The 23736-nt window shown below is 42.9% G+C and overlaps 1 protein-coding gene across 1 annotated transcript; it reads left to right on the top strand.

The window, feature by feature from the left end:
- Window positions 1-1795: 1795 nt before the first annotated feature.
- Window positions 1796-23603, top strand: mrps15 (mitochondrial ribosomal protein S15). Its single transcript, XM_059954265.1, has 8 exons — window positions 1796-1960; window positions 2266-2322; window positions 3305-3380; window positions 4079-4127; window positions 8415-8499; window positions 21717-21775; window positions 22252-22443; window positions 23396-23603. The coding sequence occupies exons 1-8, from the start codon at window positions 1831-1833 to the stop codon at window positions 23507-23509; spliced, it is 762 nt and encodes a 253-aa protein (XP_059810248.1). The 5' UTR covers window positions 1796-1830; the 3' UTR covers window positions 23510-23603.
- The last annotated feature ends 133 nt before the right edge of the window (window positions 23604-23736 follow it).

Raw genomic sequence — 23736 nt, 5'->3', positions numbered from 1 at the left:
ATGCATTATTGCATGTCCCTCTTGCTTCCCAAAGTAGTCTGAAATACATGACACCAAACCATGGGGATTGATCTACCTTGAGAGCTACCATGACAATTAATACCTTCTTTTGAATGATGACTTGTTACAGAATCTCAACCTTCACCCCCCCCAATCCTTAATGCTTCAGCTGCAATGCCCATCTCCCTAGTGAGAAATATTCTTATAAGACCTCACCTACATGTGTAGATTGCCCTGTCAGTCCCAATTGGGTCCTATCTTACTCCAATTACATTCTTGCCCTTAATGTAATTATAAAGTGGCTTGGAATCAATTTCTCAGTCTCTGTCATCACTCAGTTAGACTACAGCTAATGAATTGGTCTGGCTATGCCTTTGATTCTGGACCTCTTGACATCTCTCAATCCATCCCCACCATGCCCAGCTCGGCAGGTATATTCCCAAAGCTTGAACAACTTCTGCATCTCTTCACTTCCCCACACCGCAGATCACTGAAACAGACAGCCCATCACTTCAAGTAACTCTGCCCGCTTGATGCTTGTACAGTACTACTGATGCACCCCAACACGTACAAAAGCTGGATGAACTCAGCAGGTCGGGCAGCATCTGCAGTGCACTTTGTGTTCACTGATGCACCTCGCTGGCACATCACTACACAATGGAACTCACTTTATCTGCCTCCATTGTTAGGTGATTATTCCTCCACAACTAAGACAAACACAATAGTGTAATGGTTAGCATGACACTTTACGGTACAGGTGACCCAGGTTCAACTTCCACCGCTGCCTATAAGGAGTTTGTACTTTCTCCCGGTGACCTCGTGAGTTTCCTCCCACATTCCAAAGACGTCTCAATAAAAAAAAAACTCTATGCCTGCCCAACATTATCAGTCTTAATGAAAGGTATCTGAGGTATTTATGAGACATAACTAAGTGTAAATGCTAAAAATTCTTGATGACATCTATTTGGAAATTTGTCAACAAGAGGGAGTAACTCAGCTTCGCTTTCTATGTTATATGCTCTTCTGTAGATAGATGCCTCCCAGAATACTGTATCTCTGCTGTGATTATTATTTACAGCATTTTGTGCTTTAAATCACCATCTAGAGCAGACTGAATTCACTCAGCCAACATTTTTCCATCTCTCCAATTCCAGCATACTACAAGGATAATTTTCCAGCAGGTCTGTTCCAATGCATTACCCCCTGTATTGACAACTCAATAACATGGCAGTGCGGGTGGTGCAATGGCCCACTCCTGCTTCTACTTCTTGTATGTACAGTTCTGGTAGACCCATTACTGGATGGAAGTGGTTGCTGTGGAAATGGTGCAGGGGGGAAATCGGGATGGGCCTGGATGGTTTTTGTCTGGCAGAGGCTGCCGGCAACCTGTTAGGAGCTTATAAAATAATTATAGGTATAGATAGACAGTCAGTATCTTAGTTTTTTCCAGCATTTTTGTGTGTTTCTTGTTTTCCCGTGGTAGAAATGTCAAAATGCTTTGCTGGAAGCCGTTACCACAGAGGTATTCAACAGACTTACAGACACATGAGTGTGCAGGGAATGGAAGGGCGTGGGCCACGTGCAGGTGGGGTTTGGTTGAATTCGGCATCGTGTTCAGCAGAGACATGGTGGGCCGAATGGCTTGTATCAGCTGCACGCGTTCTCTGTCCTTTCGGACCCTTCACTTTGTTGGGTGAGAAGACATCAAACTCCAGCCAGCGCTGCCTCTGCGGTAGCCATGGCAACGCGCGCCCCGGCACCCACGTGGTACAAACCGCGGTCCCTGTCGCTTTCCGATGATGTTTCGAGTCGCGCTGTGAATGACGCCCGATGTTGCGGAGAGCGGTGTGTGGATTACTGGAGACCGGGGCTCGGGGCCTGGTTGTTTGCGGCGGCCAGTCGTACCGTCCTCTCCACTGCTGGGCCAGAGGAGACGATGGTGGGCTGGCGCGGCGGCTGGGTAAGCTATCGGGCCGGAAGGGAGGAGGGAGACTACTCTAGGGGCGAGTAGGTGCGGGGCCGATATGGGAGAATGGGAATTGGGTCTCGGGGACCGGTGGGGCAGGGACGGAGACGGGATCTGGGCTGGAGGGGTACGGTGGGTGGCGAGGACCGGGTGTGTTCCAGCCCACGCTTCGGGTGGTGAAGCGGACCAGTACCTGCCCCAGAACGGCGTGGACACGGTCCGGGGACGGGAGCAATGGGTAGCTGGAGGGAAGGCTGCTGGGTCCAGTCCGACCGTAACTGTGCCTTTTCTTTTTGCAGGTACGGCCTTGCAGCCATTCACCCGCTGCCTTGCCACGGTTTCGAAGAGGACGCCAGGTGGGTGGGGAGTGGTGGTCGGGGTGTGTGTGTGTGTCCCACAGACCGTAGTACCCAGAGCTTGGCCCATGGGCGTTTGGGACCTTAACCCGCGGCGTCACTCAGAGAAGCACAGCCTCGGAGTTTATTCCTTGTTGCCTAATCTCCTGACACCGACCTGTCGTTTCTGGACATGAGAGGAAGATGGTGTGGTTTAGTGGTTGGAGGGACAGAAGAGTGATTGTGTGGGTGAAACGTCCCCTGCCTAACCCCAGCCCAATGGAGCCCATTAAATATCTGGGAAAAAATCCCGAAGGGAGAGGGTGAAGGGCTTAAATACTGAATCTCATCTGTACCAATCCCATAGATAGAACGAGGAATGAAGTCTTACAAGGGGAATTCAGTGATCGGAGAAGAAATAATATCAGGACTGCTCCCTGTACACACATAAAAAAAAGTACAGGAAAAGGTGGATAAAGCAACTGGATGCATGAAGCAGGAGTGGATTTTACAATTCTGTGAGTTTGGTATTGTCATTAGGACAGCCAGATTGGTTATAACTGGGGCCAATATCCTTGCTGGGTGCCTTTGAGGAGGGTTTAAATTTGTTTGGTAGAGGAGTGGATACCTGATGGAAGAATCAGGGTGGATAAAAGCAATTATAGGGTGTTGGGGTGGGAACATTTGGTAAAGTGATGGAAATAACCACTGGAACTTTCACAAGGTCATACTTGAAGCTACTAGAGAATTGTGAGAAGGAGTGGCAGAGCAGATCGAACTGGGTATCCCAGCAACACACACAAAGTGGTGGAGGAGTTCAGCATCTATGGAAAAAAAGTACAGTCGACGTTTCCAGCCGATACCCTTAGCAGGGCTGCTTGTTTGGAACTGAATATCTATTTATATTACAAAGCTTATGTGCATGATTGCAGCCCTTGTTCCCTGCATTATTGGATGAAGTTTTTCAGTGCTTTTCCATTTTAACAATATTTTTATCTGATAGAATTTCCAAGCCAGTTGGATGATCTGATACCAACCATGTTGAAGAAGGACTACAGAGACGTGGAGGCAGTGAACAAGTACGTAGCTATCGTTCGCTAACTGTTGTTCAATGTTTAAATACTGTCACTTAGTTCAGCACCTGCTGCTTGCTGGCACAATCTGTTCAAAACTGGCCCTGTGTGTTTCAGAGGGGTTGACGGTATCGGTATGGTTTTGAATGAAGCAAGCTCTCCAGCTTGCCAGTCCCTTGTGTCTCCATGTAGTTTTGAATATTGCACTGGAGTGTGGGAAATCCTTGGCTGGCAGTCTAAATATCAAATTGCTGCACGTTTTAAACTGAGCGTGGAATCCTACTGAATGGTGCTTTGCCCTGCTGCTTTTGCCACGTGACTCACTGAGTGGATAAGTTGCTGCAGTGCTCAGTCCGAGTGCCCTGGTACTGTGAAGAAAGCCCTTTGAAAAAGTGTCTGGCACGTGTGGGACACAGAATTAGCCACTTGTAAAATGGGGTGTGACCAGGACAGGTGGGATGGTTACTCAGAATCAGACTTCGGGGCAGAAGGAGTGTGCTTTACCCAAGGGGATGGGAACTGAGGGCAGTGGAGACCAGTTCCGCAGGCTGGGATGTCATGTCAAGTCGCTTGGTAACCATGCACCTGTTATTCAGCATGTGGAACAGATGTGGATGTAGATTTGGGGCAGTGCGCAGGGAGACCAAGGTGAAACAAGGGAAGAGAATGTAAGGGTGTTAACTCTGGGACATATTTTTCTGCAGGACGGATGAGGTGGTTCGAAGGATGCTCTCGTTGGAAATGGCAAGTCATGTAAGTCCCCTTTTTGGATTGGATTCAAGAAGAGCATTCTGTGATTTGCAGCAGTCCAAGCAATGACATTTTCTGATATTTTTGTGATGCCCCATTTCATTATTTGTTCCTAACCACTCCCCTCTGCTGCTGAGTTACAATTTTATTTAACTGACTGCACCGTTATACTAGCATACATTCACGTTCCTGAGTGTAAGCTGGCCTTACCAGGGGTGATCCGGAAAACATTGCTTGTAAAATTACGGAACACAAGCAGGTGATCTGAGGGGTGGTTATCCTTCAGGAGTAAATGTGCTCTTGTTCATCTGTTGCTACTCTCCAGCACAGCCTGCAAGAGGAAGGATGGAGTGGCTTATTATTGATTTGTTCCTTTGTTCTGTGTACCACCAGCTACTCAACAAGAACAGCAGCAGGCCATGGGCTCACTGAGTAACAGCCTGTGCAGTTAGTAAATTGGGGCAGCATGGGGGCAGGGCGGTTTGCTTAACACTTCTAGTGCCAGTGGCCCAGTTTCAGTTTCACCGCTGCCTGTAAGGAGTTAGTATTTTCTCTTTCTGACCGTGTGGGTTTCCTCTGGGCGCTGCAGTTTCCTCCCACGGTCCAAAACGTACAGGTTAGGTTAATACGTCCTAGGGATGCAATTGTGCAGCATGGGCACGATAGGCTGAATAGCCTGAAGCTGTGCTGTATCTAAACAACAACAAATCACTGGTGTTACGTATTCAGGCAACAATAAATATATGAGTTCGGCAAGGGTTTCTTATAACAAACAACACGTTTATTAAACACAGAAAACAAACCCCCCAAAAGTAAACAAACACTACCGTAACCGGAAACAGCTGCTGAGCGGCTGTTCAAACAGTTCGTAAAGTGATATTCCAAAACAGTTCTTTAAAGCGGTATTCCAAAACAGTTCTTAAAGTGATATTGCCAAAAGTTCGATATGCTCACAGTCCATTTTAAAAGGAGAGACTTTACAGGACGATTTAAATTCTCTTTCACGTCGCTTGCTTCGATCCCCGACGTCGAAATTCCCACGAAGAATTTACGAAACAGAACGGCTTAAAGGCACTGACCTTTCCTTCCTCACTATCCTCAATCCTTTCTGGTAAACCCAGGGATTAACACGAAGATAGTCAACGAAATCCTTCCAAATAAGGATCAAACAAAGGTCGCCCCCGTTTCACCGTAGAAAGCGATTCTCCTCGATCTTTAACTTCCAACCTTGAATCTTCACTCTCCTCTAATTCCCTCGAACTAACAGAATCATAAAGAACCTGTTGGCATTAACCTTTTAAACTTTAGGCATTAAATAAAAACTTCATCCTGAACTGCGTCATCACTTCAAACACGCAGTGGCATGAAGTCAACTTGGCAAATCCAGCCACGAACTGCCCCTCCTCACAGGGTGGGGTCTACCTTTTATAACCTGTAAAAAAAAACCCGTCACATGATCTCTACTGGCGGGAAAATGACGTCATTCCATCATCACAAGACCATCACCTCAAGTCCAGTACAGCTTCAACCCCAGTCACATGACAAGGGCTCCACTGTCATGTATCACGAGTACGTAACACTGGGAATAAAACCATCGCAGCCAGGAAGGGCTTCATTTGTGATGGTGGCTAAAGAGGCTGAACCAGTTATACATAATAAAAGAAACACAGTTCCCCGACCTTCCAGAGCTTGAATTTATTTAATTCTAATAATCTGGTTAAAATTAGCGTGAGGCTGTGACAAAATTTGGGAAAGTCGGTGGTAATTTATGCTGGAGAATCTCAGTGAAGAAATGTGAAAACAGAGAGAGACTGTGACTTCACAAGACCCAGGTCACAACAGCTTAATGAAGTGGAAGCTGCAGCTGACTGGAGCTACTGTGAAAGTTGGAAGGAAGTAGATAGTTTGCCAGTACTGGTGAGAGGGTGGTTGTCATTGTCCGTACTTTCAACAAGGGAGCAATGTGTGTTTAGAAACAGAGATACATAAAAAACCTACAGCACAATACAGGCCTTCCGGCCCACAAAGTTGTGCCGAACACGTCCTTATCTGAGAAATTACTAGGGTTACCCATAACCCTCTATTTTTCTAAGTTCCATGTACCTATCCAAAAGACTCTTAAAAGACCCTATCGTATCCGCCTCCACCACCGTTGCTGGCAGCCCATTCCATGCATTCATCACTCTGTGTTTAAAAAAACAAATAAACAAACAACTTACCCCTGGCATCTCCTCTGTACCTACTCCCAAGCATCTTAAACCTGTGCCCTCTTGTAGCAGCCATTTCAGCCCTGGGGAAAAAGCCTCTGACTATCCACATGATTAATACGTCTCATCATCTTATACACCTCTATCGTGTCACCTCTCATCCTCTGATGCTCCAAGGAGAAAAGGCCAAGTTCACTCAACCTATTCTCATAAGGCATGCTCCCCAATCTGGGCAACATCCTTGTAAGTCTCCTCTGCACCCTTTCCATAGCTTCCACATCCTTCCTGTAGTGATGCGACCAGAACTGAGCACAGTACTCCAAGAGGATCTGACCAGGGTCCTATATAGCTGCAACATTACCTCACGGCTCCTAAATTCAATTCCACGATTAATGAAAACCAATACACCGTACGCCTTCTTAACCACAGAGTCAACCTGCACAGCTGCTTTGAGTGTCCGATGGACTCGGACCACAAGATCCTCCACACTGCCAAGAGTCTTACCATTAATACTATATTCTGCCATCATATTTGACCTACCAAAATGAACCACTTCACACTTATCTGGGTTGAACTCCATCTGCCACTTCTCAGCTGGGTTTTGCATCCTATCAATGTCCCGCTGTAACCTCTGACAACCCTCCACACTATCCACAACATCTCAAACCTTTGTGTCATCAGCAAATTTAGGGCCCCAGAACAGATTCGCTGGTCACTAACCTCAATGCAGAATATGACCCATCTACAGCCACTTCTTGCCTTCTGTGGCAAGCCAGTTCTGGATCCACAAAGCAATGCCCCCTTGGACCCCATGCCTCCTTACTTTCTCAATAAGCCTTGCATAGGGTACCTTATCAAATGCCTTGCTGAAATCCATATACACTACATCTACTGCTCTTCCTCCATCAATGTGTTTAGTCATATCCTCAAAAATTTCAATCAGGCTCATAAGGCACAACCTGCCCAATAGTGCTGACTATTCCTAATCATATATTGCTCCAAATGTTCATAAATCCTTCCTCTGAGGATCTTCTCCATCAACTTACCAACCACTGAAGTAAGACTCACTGGTCTATAATTTCCTTGGCTATCTCTACTCCCTTTCTTGAATAAGGGAACAACATCCACAACCCTCCGATCTGGAACCTCTTCCGTCCCTAGTGATGATGCAAAGATCATCACCAGAGGCTCAGCAATCTCCTCCCTTGCCTCCCACAGTCGCCTGGGGTACATCTCATCTGGTCCTGGCAACTTAACCAACTTCATTATTTCCAAAAGCTCTAGCACATCCTTTTTCTTAATATCTACATACTCAAGCTTTTCAGTCTGCTGCAAGTCATCACTACAATCACCAATCTCCTTTTCCATAGTGAATACTTAAGTAAAGTATTCATTAAGTATCTCTGCTATTTCCTCCGGTTCCATACAGTTTCCCACTATCACACTTGGTAGGTTTTACTCTTTCACGTCTTATCCTCTTGCTCTTGACATACTTGTAGAATGCCTTGGGTTTTCCCTAATCCTGCTTGCCAAGGCTTTCTCATGGCCCCTTCCGGCTCTCGTAATTTCCTTCTTAAGCTCCCTCCTGTTAGCCTTATAATCTTCTAGATCTCTGACATTACCTAGCTCTCTGAAGCTTTCGTAAGCTTTTATTTTCCTCTTGACTAGATTAACTACAGCCTTTGTACACCATGGTTCCTGCACCCTACCATAACTTCCCTGTCTCATTTGAATGAACCTATGCAGAACTCCTGAACATTTGCCAAATTTTATTAAACGTTTGTGTTGAATTTTGGGTATTTCTGTTGTTCCTATGTGACTGTGTGAAGGTAATTTGGAGACTATTAATGTTTGGTAACAGCAACTTATTAACTCCAGAACCTAACCATCAATGTAAATTTTAAAACACTTAGCGCATCCAGAGCCTGGGCTGAAAGAACTCCCCATCTGAATTCACCTAATACTCCTTTCTGTGTGTCACTGTGGATATAGTGAAGGGAGCAAGTTAACTTTTTTATAGGTATTTTGCTCATGCTGTTGACTTTCCTGCTGCTACAAGATTGATTGCATGACTTACTTTTAGAGAGAGAAGCTGCAGTTGAAGACCAGCCAGCTGGTGGAGAAGGTGCGGAGGAGTCCCAGTGATGTTGGTTCCACAGAAGTCCAAAGTGAGTTTGCCTTTCCATGCACGGCTCATCGTATTTCAGTCACTCATTTAAAAACCAGGACGCAGCTGAAGTGGGATCATAGTTGTCTGTGATGTCATTTTCCCATCCGATTGCCAGTTTTACCAAATAAACTTAGTGGCTGCATATCGACAAGCTTCTTAGAAAAGAGAATTACCACGCAAAACCATCCTTTGCCTCTAAATGCCTGAGTACTGATACTAATATTACCTCCATTTTAGCTTCTGTATTCAGGAGATTGAACCTAACAAACTCCATCCTGACGAGCCCTTTAAGAATGCTGTCAGTTTCAGGGCAGTTGCATTTTATTCAAAGTTCAAAGTCAGTTTATCATCAAAGTATGTTATGGTTGCTGGAGAAAGTTTGTGAACCCTTTGCAATTGCCAGGTTTTCTGAATTAATTACGTATAAAATGTGGTCTGATCAGCATCTGTCACAATAATAGACAAACATGATCAGCCTAAACTAATAACTCACAAACAATTGCACTTTTCATGTCTTTATTGAACACTTTGTTTAATCACTCACACTCACATAATTCAAAAATTATGTGAACCTCTGGGGTAATGCCTTCTACAAAAGCTATTTGGAGTCAGGTGTTCCAATCAATGAGATGAGATTTAAGGTGCAAGTTGTAGAGGTGCCTGCCCTATAAAAGACACACAAAAGTCAGGTTACTGACAGAGCCTGCTCTTCCCAAGAACTATCTGTTTATGTGCACCATGCCTCAATCAAAACAATGTTCAGAGGATCTTAGAAGATCTGTAGAGATGCGTGAAGCTGAAAAAGGCTACAAAATATTTCTTTTATAAATTTTTTATTGAAGTTCATCATCAAACAAACATAAAGATACATAAAAAATAAAAAATACAGAAGATGTATTTCAGATATTGTACATATATATCATATAGTCCTATATGCCACGAATCTCCACATAATATTTATCTGAGGTATACCCTTATAGAAAGGAGAGGAAAGAAAGAACAATGAAAGGAGAAAACTATGTACAAGTAGGGAGTGATTTTTGTTTTAACAACATATTCATTGATTTGTGGGAATAAAATCAGACCTATGAGGTGTTAATGTAGTTAAACCATTTTTCCCAGTATGAATCAGATTGTTCCAACTTACGATTAACAGATGCTGTTATCTTCTCCATTTTGTAAATGTCCATTGTAATTTCTATCTAAAGTTGGGCTCTCCTGTGATAACCACTTCCTAGTAAGAGTCTTTTTACCAGCCACCAACAGTATATTCATTGAATATTTATCTCTTTTCAACCATTCTTGTGGTATATACCCAAAATACATGGTCTTACTTTCTAAGGGTATTTCACATGTAAAGATGTCTTCTAGGGCATTGTGTCTCCCACTTCAATAGTCTTTGATAACGGCGCTTTCCCAGAAAATATGATAATGATTTGCATTTTGATTTCCACAATTTCTGCAGCAAACGGGGAGGTTACTATCATAATGGGATTTCTGAGAGGGTGTAATAAAATATCAAGTTTTTTCATCCAAACTCCCTCCATTTCTGTGAACTGGTACACTTCCATTGATATCTCCGTATTATTGTCCATTCTTCCTCAGATATAATTATCCCTCCTTCCTTCTCCCAGTTTGTTTTAATGTATGAAGTGGAATGTGCTTTAAGATTTGACAAAGCCTTATACACGCTTGAAATGATTCTACTACTGTTATCTGAATTATATGCTTTTCTAATAGCTCTATCAAACATGTCTTGCCTTGGTTACATTTTTAACCGTCCTATTAACATATTGCCGCATCTGTAAGTACTGATAAAAGTCTTGTTTTTGTAAGCATTCTCTTTAAGCATTTCAAAACTGAACAGTGTTCCTCCTTTCATTATATTGCAAAGAACTGTTATTCCTTTAGCTGTCCAGTCCTTAAATCTAGCATCCAGTTTATTCGGCATAAAATCCAAGTCATATGCACACCACTTAAGAATTGCACTATCTCCCTCTAGTTTGTATTCTTTTATAATAGTTTTCCATATTTTAAGAGTCTATTTCACCCATGGGTTATCAATAGTATTTATGTACCTTTGTAGGTTGTTATCAGCCAAAATTGCCTGTATGGGGATGGGAAGTATCCCCTCCTCAATGTTTTTCCATTGAGCGTCATATGATGGGTTGCACCAACACATAACAGTTCTCAACTGTGCTGTAAAATAATAATTTCTAAGATAAGGTAGATCCCATTCCCCCCCCCCCCCCCCCTTCCTTGGCTAATTGTAAACTTTTGAGATGAACTCTAGGTCTTTTACCATGCCTGATAACATTTTGTTCCATTCATTGAATTGATTATGACTAATCTCTATTGGTAGAGTCTGAAAGAGATCTAATAGTCTGGGCAGTGTATTCATTTTAATAGATTCAATCCTTGAACTGAGACTGAAAAAAGGAATTAGGTTCCATCTTGTTATATCTTCCTTAATTTTTTATATATAGGCTGATACTTGCATTCTGATAATTTTGCCAAATCTTTTGGGATAATAATGCCCAAATATTTGAAAGACTACACGAGGAAATCTGCAGATGCTGGAAATTCAAACAACACACACAAAATGCTGGTGGAACACAGCAGGTCAGGCAGTATCTATAAGGAGAAGCACTGTTGACGTTTCGGGCCAAGACCCTTCGTCAGGACTAACTGAAAAGAAAGATAGTAAGAGATTTGAAAGTAGTAAGGGGGAGGGGGAAATGATAGGAGAAGACTGGAGGGGGTGGGATGAAGCTAAGAGCTGGAAAGGTGATTGGCGAAAGCTGGAGAAGGGAAAGGATCATGGGACGGGAGGCCTTGGGAGAAAGAAAGGGGGATGGGGAGGAAGCACCAGAGGGAGATGGAGAACAGGCAAACAACTAAATATGTCAGGGATGGGGTAAGATTTTCCAAGATGGCGGTGCGACGCAGCTTGCAGCGGCCACTCCGGAGCTGATTATCAGTTATTTGTGAAGTGGGGTGCCATGTGCAATCATAATCAATTGAAAACGGACATGGGAGCACAGAAGAACATCTGGAAATCTCCAGGAAGACCTTTGTTGCTGCTGTGAGGTCCAGGACTCTGCTGGGAAGAACAGGCCCCCAGTCCCGGGGTTGCGTTGCCGATGGCCATTGGTCTTAATACGCTGGGCAGAGGATGGTGCTTGGAGAAGCTGTGCCGGAGGGGATGGTCGTCGGCTCAGAGGTTCAACGGACTCGGAGTCCGCTGCGGTCAGGTGGCTTTCATGTGTGCTGCGTCTGCGAGGTTGAGTTGGGCGGCGCCATGGAAGTCCATAGCGGGGGTATTCCCTTCTGCCGCCGGTGTGGAGTGGTGAGTCTGTTGGGACCCTGGGGACTTGTGGGAACTGTGTACAATTTCTTTGAACTTATAGTCCTTTAACATCTTTGGACTATTTTTACTGTGCCCATAGTCTGTTGTTTATCAATTATGCTATTGTTTGCACTGTTGTAACTATATGTTGTAGCTATGTGGTTTTGTGCAGATTTTGTAGCTTTAGTTTTTGGTCTTGTTTGGTGGATTTGGAACTTCTTTCCGGGGACGGTAAGACAGTAGCGTGATATTAATACGCAGCAGCCTCTCCGGACTCTGGATTGGGGATTGCCAAAGGTTATGTGGATTTTCTAGTGTAGTCTGTTTTGTCATATGCTTTTGTAATATCATTCTGGAGGAACGTTGTCTCATTTTTTAATTGCATTGCATTTGTGGTTTCTGAATGACAATAAACTGAATCTGAAGAGGGAAGGAGGGGCATTAACGGAAGTTAGAGAAGTCAATGTTCATGCCATCAGGTTGGAGGCTACCCAGCTGGTATATAAGGTGTTGTTCCTCCAACCTGAATTTGGATTCATTTTGACAGTAGAGGAGGCCATGGATAGACATATCAGAATGGGAATGGGACGTGGAATTAAAATGTGTGGCCACTGTGGGAGATCCTGCTTTCTCTGGCGGACCGGGCCTAGGTGCTCGATGAAACGATTTCCCAGTCTGCGTCGGTCTCACCAATATATAAAAGGCCACACTGGGAGCACCGAACGCAGTATACCACATTTCACATTTCCCCCTCCCCCCACTACTTTCAAATCTCTCACTATCTTTCCTTTCAGTTGGTCCTGACGAAGGGTCTCGGCCCAAAACGTCGACAGTGCTTCTCTTTATAGGCGCTGCCTGGCCTGCTGTGTTCCACCAGCATTTTGTGTGTGTTATTTGAAAGACTGTTTGCCATGCCCAGGGATATCTACTTCCAATTTCTCTTGCTGGGCTATAGTTATATGAAAGTAATTGGGTTTTATCTGTATTGATCTTGTATCCTGATAATTGACCATATTGTTCAAAAGATTGCATCAATTTAGGTAAAAAGTATGTTGGTTGCCCTAGATAGATCAAAATGTCATCTGCATAACAAGCCAGTTTACACTCTGTCCCTTTAATAGTAATTCCCCTGATATCTTCATTTTATTTGATGTTTTGAGCTAATGGTTCCAGATATAATACGAATAGCAGTGGTGACCATGCACAACTCTGTCTCGTACCCATTTGTAAGATAAGACTATTTGATAAATATCCATTGATTTTAATCCTAGCAGTATGGTTATCATATAGTGCCTTATAGTTTTAATAATTGTGTCATGGAAACCAAATCTATGTAAAATTCTGTAAAGAAATTTCCAGTTAACTGAATCAAATGCCTTTTCAGCGTCCACGCTGATCACTGTTTCTTCAGTTTTTTTTGTATGTGATCCATAATGTTAAGCATCCTTCGTATATTGTCTTGTGTCTGGCGTTGCTGTATAAAACCTGTCTGATCGTTATGTATCAGTATGGGTAGAAACTCTTCTAATCGTTTGGCCATGATGGAGGTAAATAATCTATAATTGTAGCGCCTCATTTCCTAGCGTATCCGAACCGACTCACAATTAGATAGCCTACGGGGGTTTGCGAGCACAGAGCTTTGGAGCCTCTTCGCCATGGGGGGCCGGTTGACAGAGGCTTAAAAGTGAGGCTGAAGTTTTTGAATAAAGTTTTTCCTTCGACTGCAGCTACCGACTCCGTGTCGTAATTTTAGCGCTGCTTGTAGCACACCGCTACAATTGGTGACCCCGACGGTCCAAACGATTTTTGGACCAGAAATGACCGACGCCGCCTCTGTTCATGCGGTTTCGTTGAAACTGCCGTGTTTCTGGACACAGCGCCCGGACCTATGGTTCCAGCAAGCCGAAGCCCAATTCCACGTTCGCCGGATCACCTCAGAAGACACCCGCTACTACTACGTGGTGGGCTCCCTCGACCAGGACACAGCTGCCCAGGTCGCGGAGTTCGTACAGTCGCCCCCGGCAGACGGCAAGTACACGGAATTCAAAGCCCTGCTCCTCAGGACTTTCGGACTCTCACGGCGCGAGCAGGCTGCCCGTTTACTGCACCTGGATGGCTTGGGCGACAGACCTCCATCGGCTTTAATGAACGAGATGTTGTCTCTGGCCGAGGGACACACAGGCTTCATGTTTGAGCAGGCATTCCTGGAGCAGCTGCCCGAGGACATACGCCTGCTGCTGTCCGACGCGGATTTCAGTGACCCCCGGAAGGTGGCAGCCCGGGCGGACTTGCTGTGGAACGCCAAAAAGGTGAGCGGGGCGTCCATCGCACAGATCTCCCAGCCACGCTTCCGGCAGCAAACCAGTCCAGGCCCGGCCGCAGAGCCCACTAACCCCCGGCCCAATGACCACTGGTGCTTCTACCACCAGCGGTGGGGCGCAGAAGCCCGCGTATCCGAACCGACTCACAATTAGATAGCCTACGGGGGTTTGCGAGCACAGAGCTTTGGAGCCTCTTCGCCATGGGGGGCCGGTTGACAGAGGCTTAAAAGTGAGGCTGAAGTTTTCGAATAAAGTTTTTCCTTCGACTGCAGCTACCGACTCCGTGTCGTAATTTTAGCGCTGCTTGTAGCACACCGCTACATAATCTACATTAAGAACCTAAATGACCCATATTCCATTTTATCCTTGCCTTCTTTCATTATAGCTGAGATTATCACTTCCTTCCAGCTGGGTGGCATTTGTGCCTTTTTTAGAGCCCAGTTCAATGTGGGGAGTAAGACGGGAATTAACTTATTTTTAAATTCTTTGTACCACTCTGCCATATATCCATCTGATCCTGGTAACTTGCTTAATTCAAGCCTACTAATTGCAGCTTTTAGTTGAACTTCAGTTATGTCAGCAGTCATCATTCTGTTTTGTTCTTTGCTTAAAGTGGGTAACTCTACAGAATTCAGGAAGGTGTCAGTCTGGGTAATGCTTCCCCCTGGAACTTTGGAATATAGAGTTTTGTGAAACATTTCAAAAGCTTCTTGAATTTCACTTCGCTTATTTTTTTTATCATTTTTGTTCTTGGGTCCCTAATTCAATGAATTGTATTTTCTGCTATCTTTTTTTCCAGTTTCCATGCCAGTATTTTCATAGATTTCGATCCACTTTCATAGTGTCTCTGTTTAAGAAACATTAAATTTTTCCTGATTTCTTGCTTAGCCAAACTATTAATTTCATTCCTAATTTTTAAAATTTCCTCTAATGTATCCTGTGCCAAATTCAATTTGTTTTATTTTCTAGTATACAAAAGCATTTCTAAAGACCTAAATGTTCATCTTTCCACAGTAAGAGAAATTGTCTACAAATTTAGGAAACCCCATACTGTTGCTACTCTCCCTAGGAATGGGCATCCTGTAAAAATCACAAGATCCCAACATGCAATGCTGAGGAAGGTGAAAAAGACCTTCTGTAGCATCAAAAGACCTACAGTAATCTCTAGAACTCACTAAACCATATAACCATATAACAATTACAGCACGGAAACAGGCCATCTTGGCCCTTCTAGTCCGTGCCGAACGCTTACTCTCACCTAGTCCCACCGACCTGCACTCAGCCCATAACCCTCCATTCCTTTCCTGTCTATATACCTATCCAATCTTACTTTAAATAACAATACCAAACCTGCTTCTACCACTTCTACTGGAAACTCATTCTACACAGCTACCACTCTCTGAGTAAAGAAGTTCCCCTCGTGTTACCCCTAAACTTTTGTCCCCTAACTCTCAACTCATGTCCTCTTGTTTGAATCTCCTCTACTCTCAAAAAGCCTATCCACATCAACTTTATCTATCCCCCTCATAATTTTAAATACCTCTATCAAGTCCCCCCCTCAACCTTCTACTCTCCAAAGAATAAAGACCTAACTTGTTCAACCTTTCTCTGTAACTTAGGTGCTGAAACACTGGTAACATTCTAGTAAATGTTCTCTGTACTCTCTCTATTTTGTTGATATCTTTCCTATAATTTGGTGACTAAAATTGTGCACATTACTCCAAATTTGGCCTTGTACAATTTTAACATTACATCCCAACTCCTATGCTCAATGCTCTGATTTATAAAGGCCAACATACCAAAAGCTTTCTTCACCACCCTATCCACATGAGATTCCACCTTCAGGGATCTATGCACCATTATTCCTAGATCACTCTGTTCTACTGCATTCCTCAATGCCCTACCATTTATCATGTATGTCCTATTTGGATTATTCCTACCAAAATGTAGCACCTCACACTTACCAGCATTAAATGCCATCTGCCATCGTTCAGCCCACTCTTCTAACTGGCTTAAATCTCTCTGCAAGCTTTGAAAACCTACTTCATTATCCACAACGCCACTTACCTTAGTATCATCTGCATACTTACTAATCCAATTTACCATCCATCATCCAGATCATTAATGTAAATGACAAACAACATTGGACCCAGTAGAGATCCCTGCGGCATACCACTAGTCACTGGTCTCCAACCTGAGAAACAGTTATCCAGCTCTGGCATCTCCCATCCAGTCACTGTTGAATCCATTTTACTACTTCAATATTAATACCTAACGATTGAACCTTCCTAACTAACCTTCCGTGCGGAACCTTGTCAGAGGCCTTACTGAAGTCCATATAGACAACATCCACTGCTTTACCCTCATCAACTTTCCTCGTAACCTCTTCAAAAAATTCAATGAGATTTGTCAAACATGACCTTCCACACACACATCCATGCTGACTGTTCCTAATCAGATCCTGTCTATCCATATAATTATATATACCATCTCTTAAGAATACTTTCCATTAATTTACCCACCATTGACGTCAAACTTACAGGCCTGTAATTGCTAGGTTTACTCTTAGAACCCTTTTTAAACAATGGAGCAACATGAGCAATACGCCAATCCTCCAACAGCATCCCCATTTCTAATGACATTTGGAATATTTCTGTCAGAGCCCCAGCTATTTCTACACTAACTTCCCTCAAGGTCCTAGGGAATATCCTGTCAGGATCCGGAGATTTATCCAGTTTTATATTCCTTAATAGCGCCAGTACTTTCTCCTCTTTAATCGTCACGGTTTCCATAACTTCCCTACTTGTTTCTTTTCCCTTCCCTTACACAATTCGATAAAGTCTCTGTTCATGTGTTCACTATGAGAAAAACTCTGAACAAGAATTGGCTTTGTTTTGATTGGTTGAGTTTTTTAGCCCACACCCTCTTTTGGAATATTTGGTGCCAGACTGGAGCTATTTCTACACTTTTAGAACCTACATTTAGGTTCCCCACATACTTCATCTCAAGTGATTCCCTATTCTTTCTCTTGTAGGCATTCTCTACCTTGCCAAGGATATTGGCATCATCAAACCTTGGTCTGCGTGAGCATGATGTTCAGCGAACCCACTTTGTTTTGCTCTAATTTTTAAGCTACTGCTATCCTGTGTTCAATAGCCTTCCATTCTCACTGAAGTATACTTTTTGGCATGGTGATAAAGTTATGGAGTACACAATTCCATGACACAGTTCTTTTAGGCCTTCTAGGTGCCACTTCGCTTAGGCTTGTCTAATTGTGTCCTCTGAACTGTGTTGGACTTGTGTCGACCACTTAGAACAAGCCCAATTCAAACTAACCAGTCAGGATGGAGAATTAAACCCCAACCATGACCTGCTCACTCAAGAGGGTCTATAAGGAGGTGCCTGCAGGGGGACTTGTTATTTGACTAACTTGTGCCTGGGGAAGGCAGTTGCTTTTACTGTTAAAATGTTGCAATCAGTATCTGTAAAAATGTGACTGTTAAGGCCAAAGGATAGTATGGATAAATGCTGTGGCATGACCTGAAGAGTTCATGCTAGCTATCCCAGAAATTTGGATGAGTCCTGACGAAGAGTCTCGGCCCAAAACTTCAACTTTACTACTTCCTGTAGTTGCTGCCTGGCCTGCTGCATTCCACCAACATTTTGTGTGTGTTGCCTGAATTTCCAGCATCTGCACATTTCCTCCTGTTGATGAACTGACAGACAGACATACTTTATTGATCCCGAAGGGAACTGGGTTTCGTTACAGTCGCACCAACCAAGAATAGTGTAGAAATACAGTAATATAAAACCATAAATAATTAAATAATAACAAGTAAATAATGCCAAGTGGAAATAAGTCCAGGACCGGCCTATTGGCTCAGAGTGTCTGACACTCCGAGGGAGGAGTTGTAAAGTTTGATGGCCATGAGCAGGAATGACTTCCTATGACGTTCAGTGTTACATCTTGGTGGAATGAGTCTCTGGCTGAACATACTCCTGTGCCTAACCAGTGTGAAACAGTTTTGTACGGAGGAATTCAAACTTGCCCTTGTGCAAGTCTGATCAGCAGCTACAGGAAACGTTTGGTGAAGGATATTGCTGCTAAAGGAGGTTCTACTGGTTTTTAAATACAAGTTTCACACACTTTTTCCAGCCTGGACTGTGAATGATTAAACAGTGTGTTCAGTAAAGACTTGAAAAGTACAGTTGTTTGTTATTAGTTTAGGCAGATTGTGCTTGTCTATTATTGTGACTGAGATTAAGGTTACTTATAACATGTTGTCTTATTAAAGCCAGGTAATTGCAAAGGGTTCAGAACTTTTTTCTTGGAACTATATGTCATCATATACAACACTGAGATTCATTTTCTTGGGGACATCATTAATTTATAGAATAATAACAGAATCAATGAAAGACCACTCAGTTAGGGTGCTCAACCAGAATGCAGAAGACAACAAACTGTTCAAATACAATAAAAAGAAACAATAATAATAAATAATCAATAAATATTGAGAACATGAGATTTACTGAAGTCCATCAGTAGAAGCAGAAACAACAGATCAGGCAGCATCTGTGGAAAGAGAAACAGTTAACGTTTCAGATGAGGATTGGGGAAGAAGAAATAAGATCATTTCAAATAACAGAAGGCAATGAGGGGGATGATGAGCTGAAATCTACAGTGAGTTAACAGGGCAGTTTGGAGATTTTGCTTCTCTGTCTGTATTTTGTGCTATAATGGCAGAGCTGTGTGATGTGCCCAGTAGACCAGGTGGTTCTAATGGAGAAAGAAACCACTGAGTCAATGCCACAGAGTGATAACTTAAAGCAGAAACTGGCCTCTTCTAATACAGACAGAGAGGGCAACTTATGATTGTGGTCATCCCAGTGGGTGCTGAATCTTTGGAATCAACTGTCAAAGTTACTATGTAGCCTTAATCGGTAAGTATATTCTTGTTAAGTTAGGCAAGTAATACTCCATCTTATGGGACTGAAAATAATTTACACAGATCAATAGAATTTTTGTTTAAGAGATTTGCAGCGTAGGTTACCAAGGACAAGTTGGCCAATTTGACTGAATGGTTGAAACCTGCTGTTTCTAATGTTCTTATGTCTCTGAAACTTGGCAGCAATGTTTCAATTGCTGACTTTTGTTACTTACCAACTATGTTTGCCAACAATATAGGTCAGCTGGATTCAATATCAGTAAAAGATTGGAAATGCTATAACTTACTTAACGTAAAAATGGATTACAAAATGGAATCGAATTTAAGAGGATTTGGACCGTATGGGAGGGTTTAAAAATAATCTAGAGGAACGATACCAATGATGCCATTGTCAGAAAGTGTCCAAACATCCCATAGATAGAGAACATTTTATGTGTTTTTAGAGTCATAGAATTATACAAAAGGAAACATCCCTTCAGCCCACCTGGCCCATGCTGACCAGGTTATCTACATGTGCTAGTCCCAGTTGCTGTTTAGCCCTTATCCATCTGTACATTCCCTATTCATCTATCTAAGTTCCTTTTAATCATTGCAATTGTACCTGTCTCTTCCACCACCTCTGGCAGCTCATTCCATTTATGTATCACCCTCTGTGTGGTAAAAGTTGCCCTCAGGTCTTGAAAATCTTTCCCCTGTCTCCTTAACTCCATGTCCTCTAATTTTAGTCTCTCCTCCCCTGGGGAGCAGACTGTTGACTTAGAAGGTGTCCGTGTATACATCAGAATCCCTGATATATCTTTAGTGTGGGCAAATTTTTAGAATCTGTTCTGACTATGAACCTTGGTTTAGAAAATCAAATCAGATCAGAGTATGTGTATTTATTATAATGCCCTGCCTAAATAATGACTGAATTGTTTTTTGAGGAGGTCACAAGGAGGATCAACAATAGCAATAAAGAAACCATTGTTTCCCAGTGGAAACAGGGTCCCAGGTGGTCAACAGTGTATTGGAGAGGGATAACTTACAATTCAAAATTGGCTCGGGGGCAGGAAACAAGTAATGATATTGTGGCGACCCATTTCCTGGCACATCCGAACCGGCTCACAATTAGATAGCCTACGGGGGTTTGCGAGCACAGAGCTTTGGAGCCTCTGCGCCACGGGGGGCAGGTTGAGGGAGGCTTAAAAGTGAGGCTGAGGATTTCGAATAAAGTTTTTTCCTTCGACTGCAGTTACCGACTCCGTGTCGTAATTTTAGCGCTACAATATTGGATATTTGAGAATTATTTTTGTGATGGGAAGCCTGAAGCAATGACAGTTCTACAGAGCTCAATACCTAATTTTCTTATTTGCAATATTGTAATGATATAAACTTGAATATAGAAGGTGCAATCTTTCTATAGGTGATAACAAAGGTCTTGGATGGTTGGTGGGTATTCTTCTATACTGCAGTACGATACAAATGGTCAAAAAAAAGTGGCAAGCTGGATATAAAGCAGAGGACTGTGAGATGATGTACTGAGTGGAAGAAAACATGGGCGTGTACAATAACTGGGGGGATATTGAGCAAAGTGGAGGAACATTAAGACTTTGGAGTGTATGTTTACTGGTCTTTAATGGTAGCAAACAGGTTACTGTAGTGGTTAAAAGCCACATCAGAGAGATGCCTTTATTAACCAATGTATAGAATATAAGGATAGGTACATTATGCCAGAGCATGTACTTGTTAGAGTACAGGTTGTGTTTTGTATGTAATTCTGGTCATTACCTTCCAGGGGATGTGATTGCACTGGAGAAGGTGAAGATGAAATTTACAATACAGGTGTCCCCCACTTTACAAATGTTGGCTTTACGCCACTTTGCTTTTACAAAAGACCTGTATTAGTAATCTGTTGCATTACAAAGAGGATTTTCACTTTTAAGAAAAATTTTCCCATATAAATTAATGGTTTTTCGCTTTATGCCATTTTGGCTTAAGAAAGGTTTCAAAGGAACGCTCTACCTTTGTAAGGGGTGGTGAGGAGAAATACCTGTATTGGCAAGTGTGAAAATTTACACCAATGAAGAAACATTGAAGAAGGGAATCTAGAGCAGCCACATTATTTATACATTGAGTATACATGGATTTAAAGGATATACTGGGAGATCATTGAACCATGAAATGGTTCAGTATGCTGTTCCAGGCAGGTAGCATTTGTGGAGAGAAATCAAACTTAATGTGTTAGGAAAATGATCTTTCTCCAGAAATAGGGACATTTCCAGGTGTGTTGATTTTCCTCCCACATCCCAAAGATACGTGGGTTGGTAAGTTAATTGACTACTGTGAAGTGTAGAAGATTTAGAATCAAGAAAGTTAATGGGAACTGGGTGATTGGTGCAAACTTGGACTGACTAGTTTATTTCTGTACATTGTTACTGAATCTGAAGCAACCAAAACAGCAGCTGCTGGGTACCCCAAATCAAACGCCTTTTGGATATCTCAAGTGTAAAAGTTTTAAATTCAGGTTTCCAGCATCTGCATTTCTTAGCTCCTTGATTTCAGTTTAAAGCGTAGATGATTATGCATTAAATTACCTACCTCTCCTCTATCCTTCCCTCAGTTGCCATCTTAACAGCAAAAATTCGGAATTTCCAGGAGCACCTGCAGCTCCACAGAAAGGTGAGTACTTCAGTTCTACTGCACTCTACAGCTAAATCTGTACTTCCTGTTTCAAGTGGTTCCAGCTGATGGTTTCTAAAATAGTGACTCACACAAATTCAGTCTGAATCCTATCAGTCATTGTCTTCTCTCTCTATTTCACCTTCTCTGATCTCAGTTTTGTGGTCCATGTGAGCTAACTTCTACTCTTCACCCAATTCCATTACTGCACCTCTCTGATTTAATCCCACCGGCTTGCTCTCTAATTCTGTGGCTTGAATAGTTCCTCTCACTGGATTCTGTATTTCACAGCATTTATTCATGTACTAAATTGAAAGGATTATTAATTCAGTTTATGGCCAAACTAATTAAATCACTTGACCTTTATTTCCCCTTGTCGCCACCCTAGTTACCTATCCTAGTGTTATGGGAAATGGTTGGCCCTCAGTAGTTACATACACACTATCTAGCACTCATTCCTGGTTTCACTTGGCCAGGATAAGACCAACAAACGCCATATGCTGATGGCAATCGACAGGCGGAAGAAGTTGCTGAAGTACCTCCGGCGAACACGCTATGAAGTTTTCGAGAATGTCTGCACGCAGTTGGGCATCCAGTACACCTTTCCTCCTGAGTATTACAGGAAAGTGACACGGCGATGGGCTGCCAAGAAAGCTTTGTGCATAAAGGTAGGATATTAGCCAGCAGGGTTATCAGTGGGCAGTTGCAATTAACCCTTCTTTAGGACATGGGAGGTTTAAGTCGGTTAGGGAGCCATTCTGATCTCTGTTTAGAGGTAGTCCGCTGGCGGAAGAAAATGCCCTCTCCTGGGGTTAGAGGCCTATGTATGTGGGTGGGTGGCAGGGAGGAAGGGGGCTTGTTTTGCTGCTGTTGTATTCTGTGTTTTCCTCAGCATTGTGGGTGTAATATATTGGAGCCGCAATGTGTGACACCACGTGTGCTGCCCCTAGCTCACCCTTGGTTTGTGTTGGTTGTTAAAGCAAATGACACAGTTCAGTCTATATTTTGAAGTAGGCGTGATAAATGAATCTTAGACGAGTTTGGAAAGGCATCCATTATAGAATGACTAATGAGTACTGCCTTTTACTGACCCCAGAATGTACGGATCTTGATATTGGCTGAAGGTAGAATCAATTTGTCTGTACAGTTGAACAGCCTGCCATTAAAGATGATGCAAAGTTGCGCAGGAAGAATGATTGCAGGACCAAGACTAGGGGTTGTGTGATGCAAGTTGAACTCCAGCCCAGTAGAGATGACATCCTGAGGAGTACACTGTTGGTGATGTTTAATGAAAGGAGTAAACAAGCTTAGTTTGAGTACTTAATTAACTTTGTATATAAGTAACTGCACAGGTAATAACATGAAGAGAAATATTTGCAGTAATGTTTACCATACATCTGAAGTGAAAAGTTATGATCAAATGAAAAAGAAACACAGCAACTCTGAAAGATGAGCCTTTGGGTAGAGTTTTTGCAACAGAATTGGTTTTGCAAAAAGGAAACCCTTACTAGAACTGGACTAAAGAATGGAAAAAGCAAGGCCACGTGGAGTACAAAGAAGTGGAAAAGGCCAGGCACACTTTTGCAGTCAGAATAACCCTCTGTTACTTCTTTGCTTCAGGTTTTCCAGGAGGTGAGGAAGATGCGTGCTGCTGAATGGCAGAAGCGCAAAGCGGCATCTACAGAGGAAACCGAGTCTGCCAGTGGAAAAGTAAATGAAGGTACCCCAGTGTGACCAGGAGTGCACACTGCTGGCTGGTTTGTGCCCTATTTCCAATGGAAGAAGCCAGAATTTCAATGTTCAATTAATAAATATTTATCTTTTTGAATTCCTTGTGTACTCTTTGAATACTTTGTTGAAGGATCCGAATCATGTAGGTTAACTTGATGACAATGCTGAAACCTACTGATACCATGTAGTGTTTATAAAGTCCAGTTTATTAACATGGTTTGTATAACTGC

This window comes from Hypanus sabinus, chromosome 30, assembly GCF_030144855.1.
Source record: "Hypanus sabinus isolate sHypSab1 chromosome 30, sHypSab1.hap1, whole genome shotgun sequence".
Taxonomy (NCBI): domain Eukaryota; kingdom Metazoa; phylum Chordata; class Chondrichthyes; order Myliobatiformes; family Dasyatidae; genus Hypanus; species Hypanus sabinus.
The sequence above is the reverse complement of the archived record's forward strand: the minus strand, read 5'-3'. Positions and strand labels throughout refer to the sequence as shown.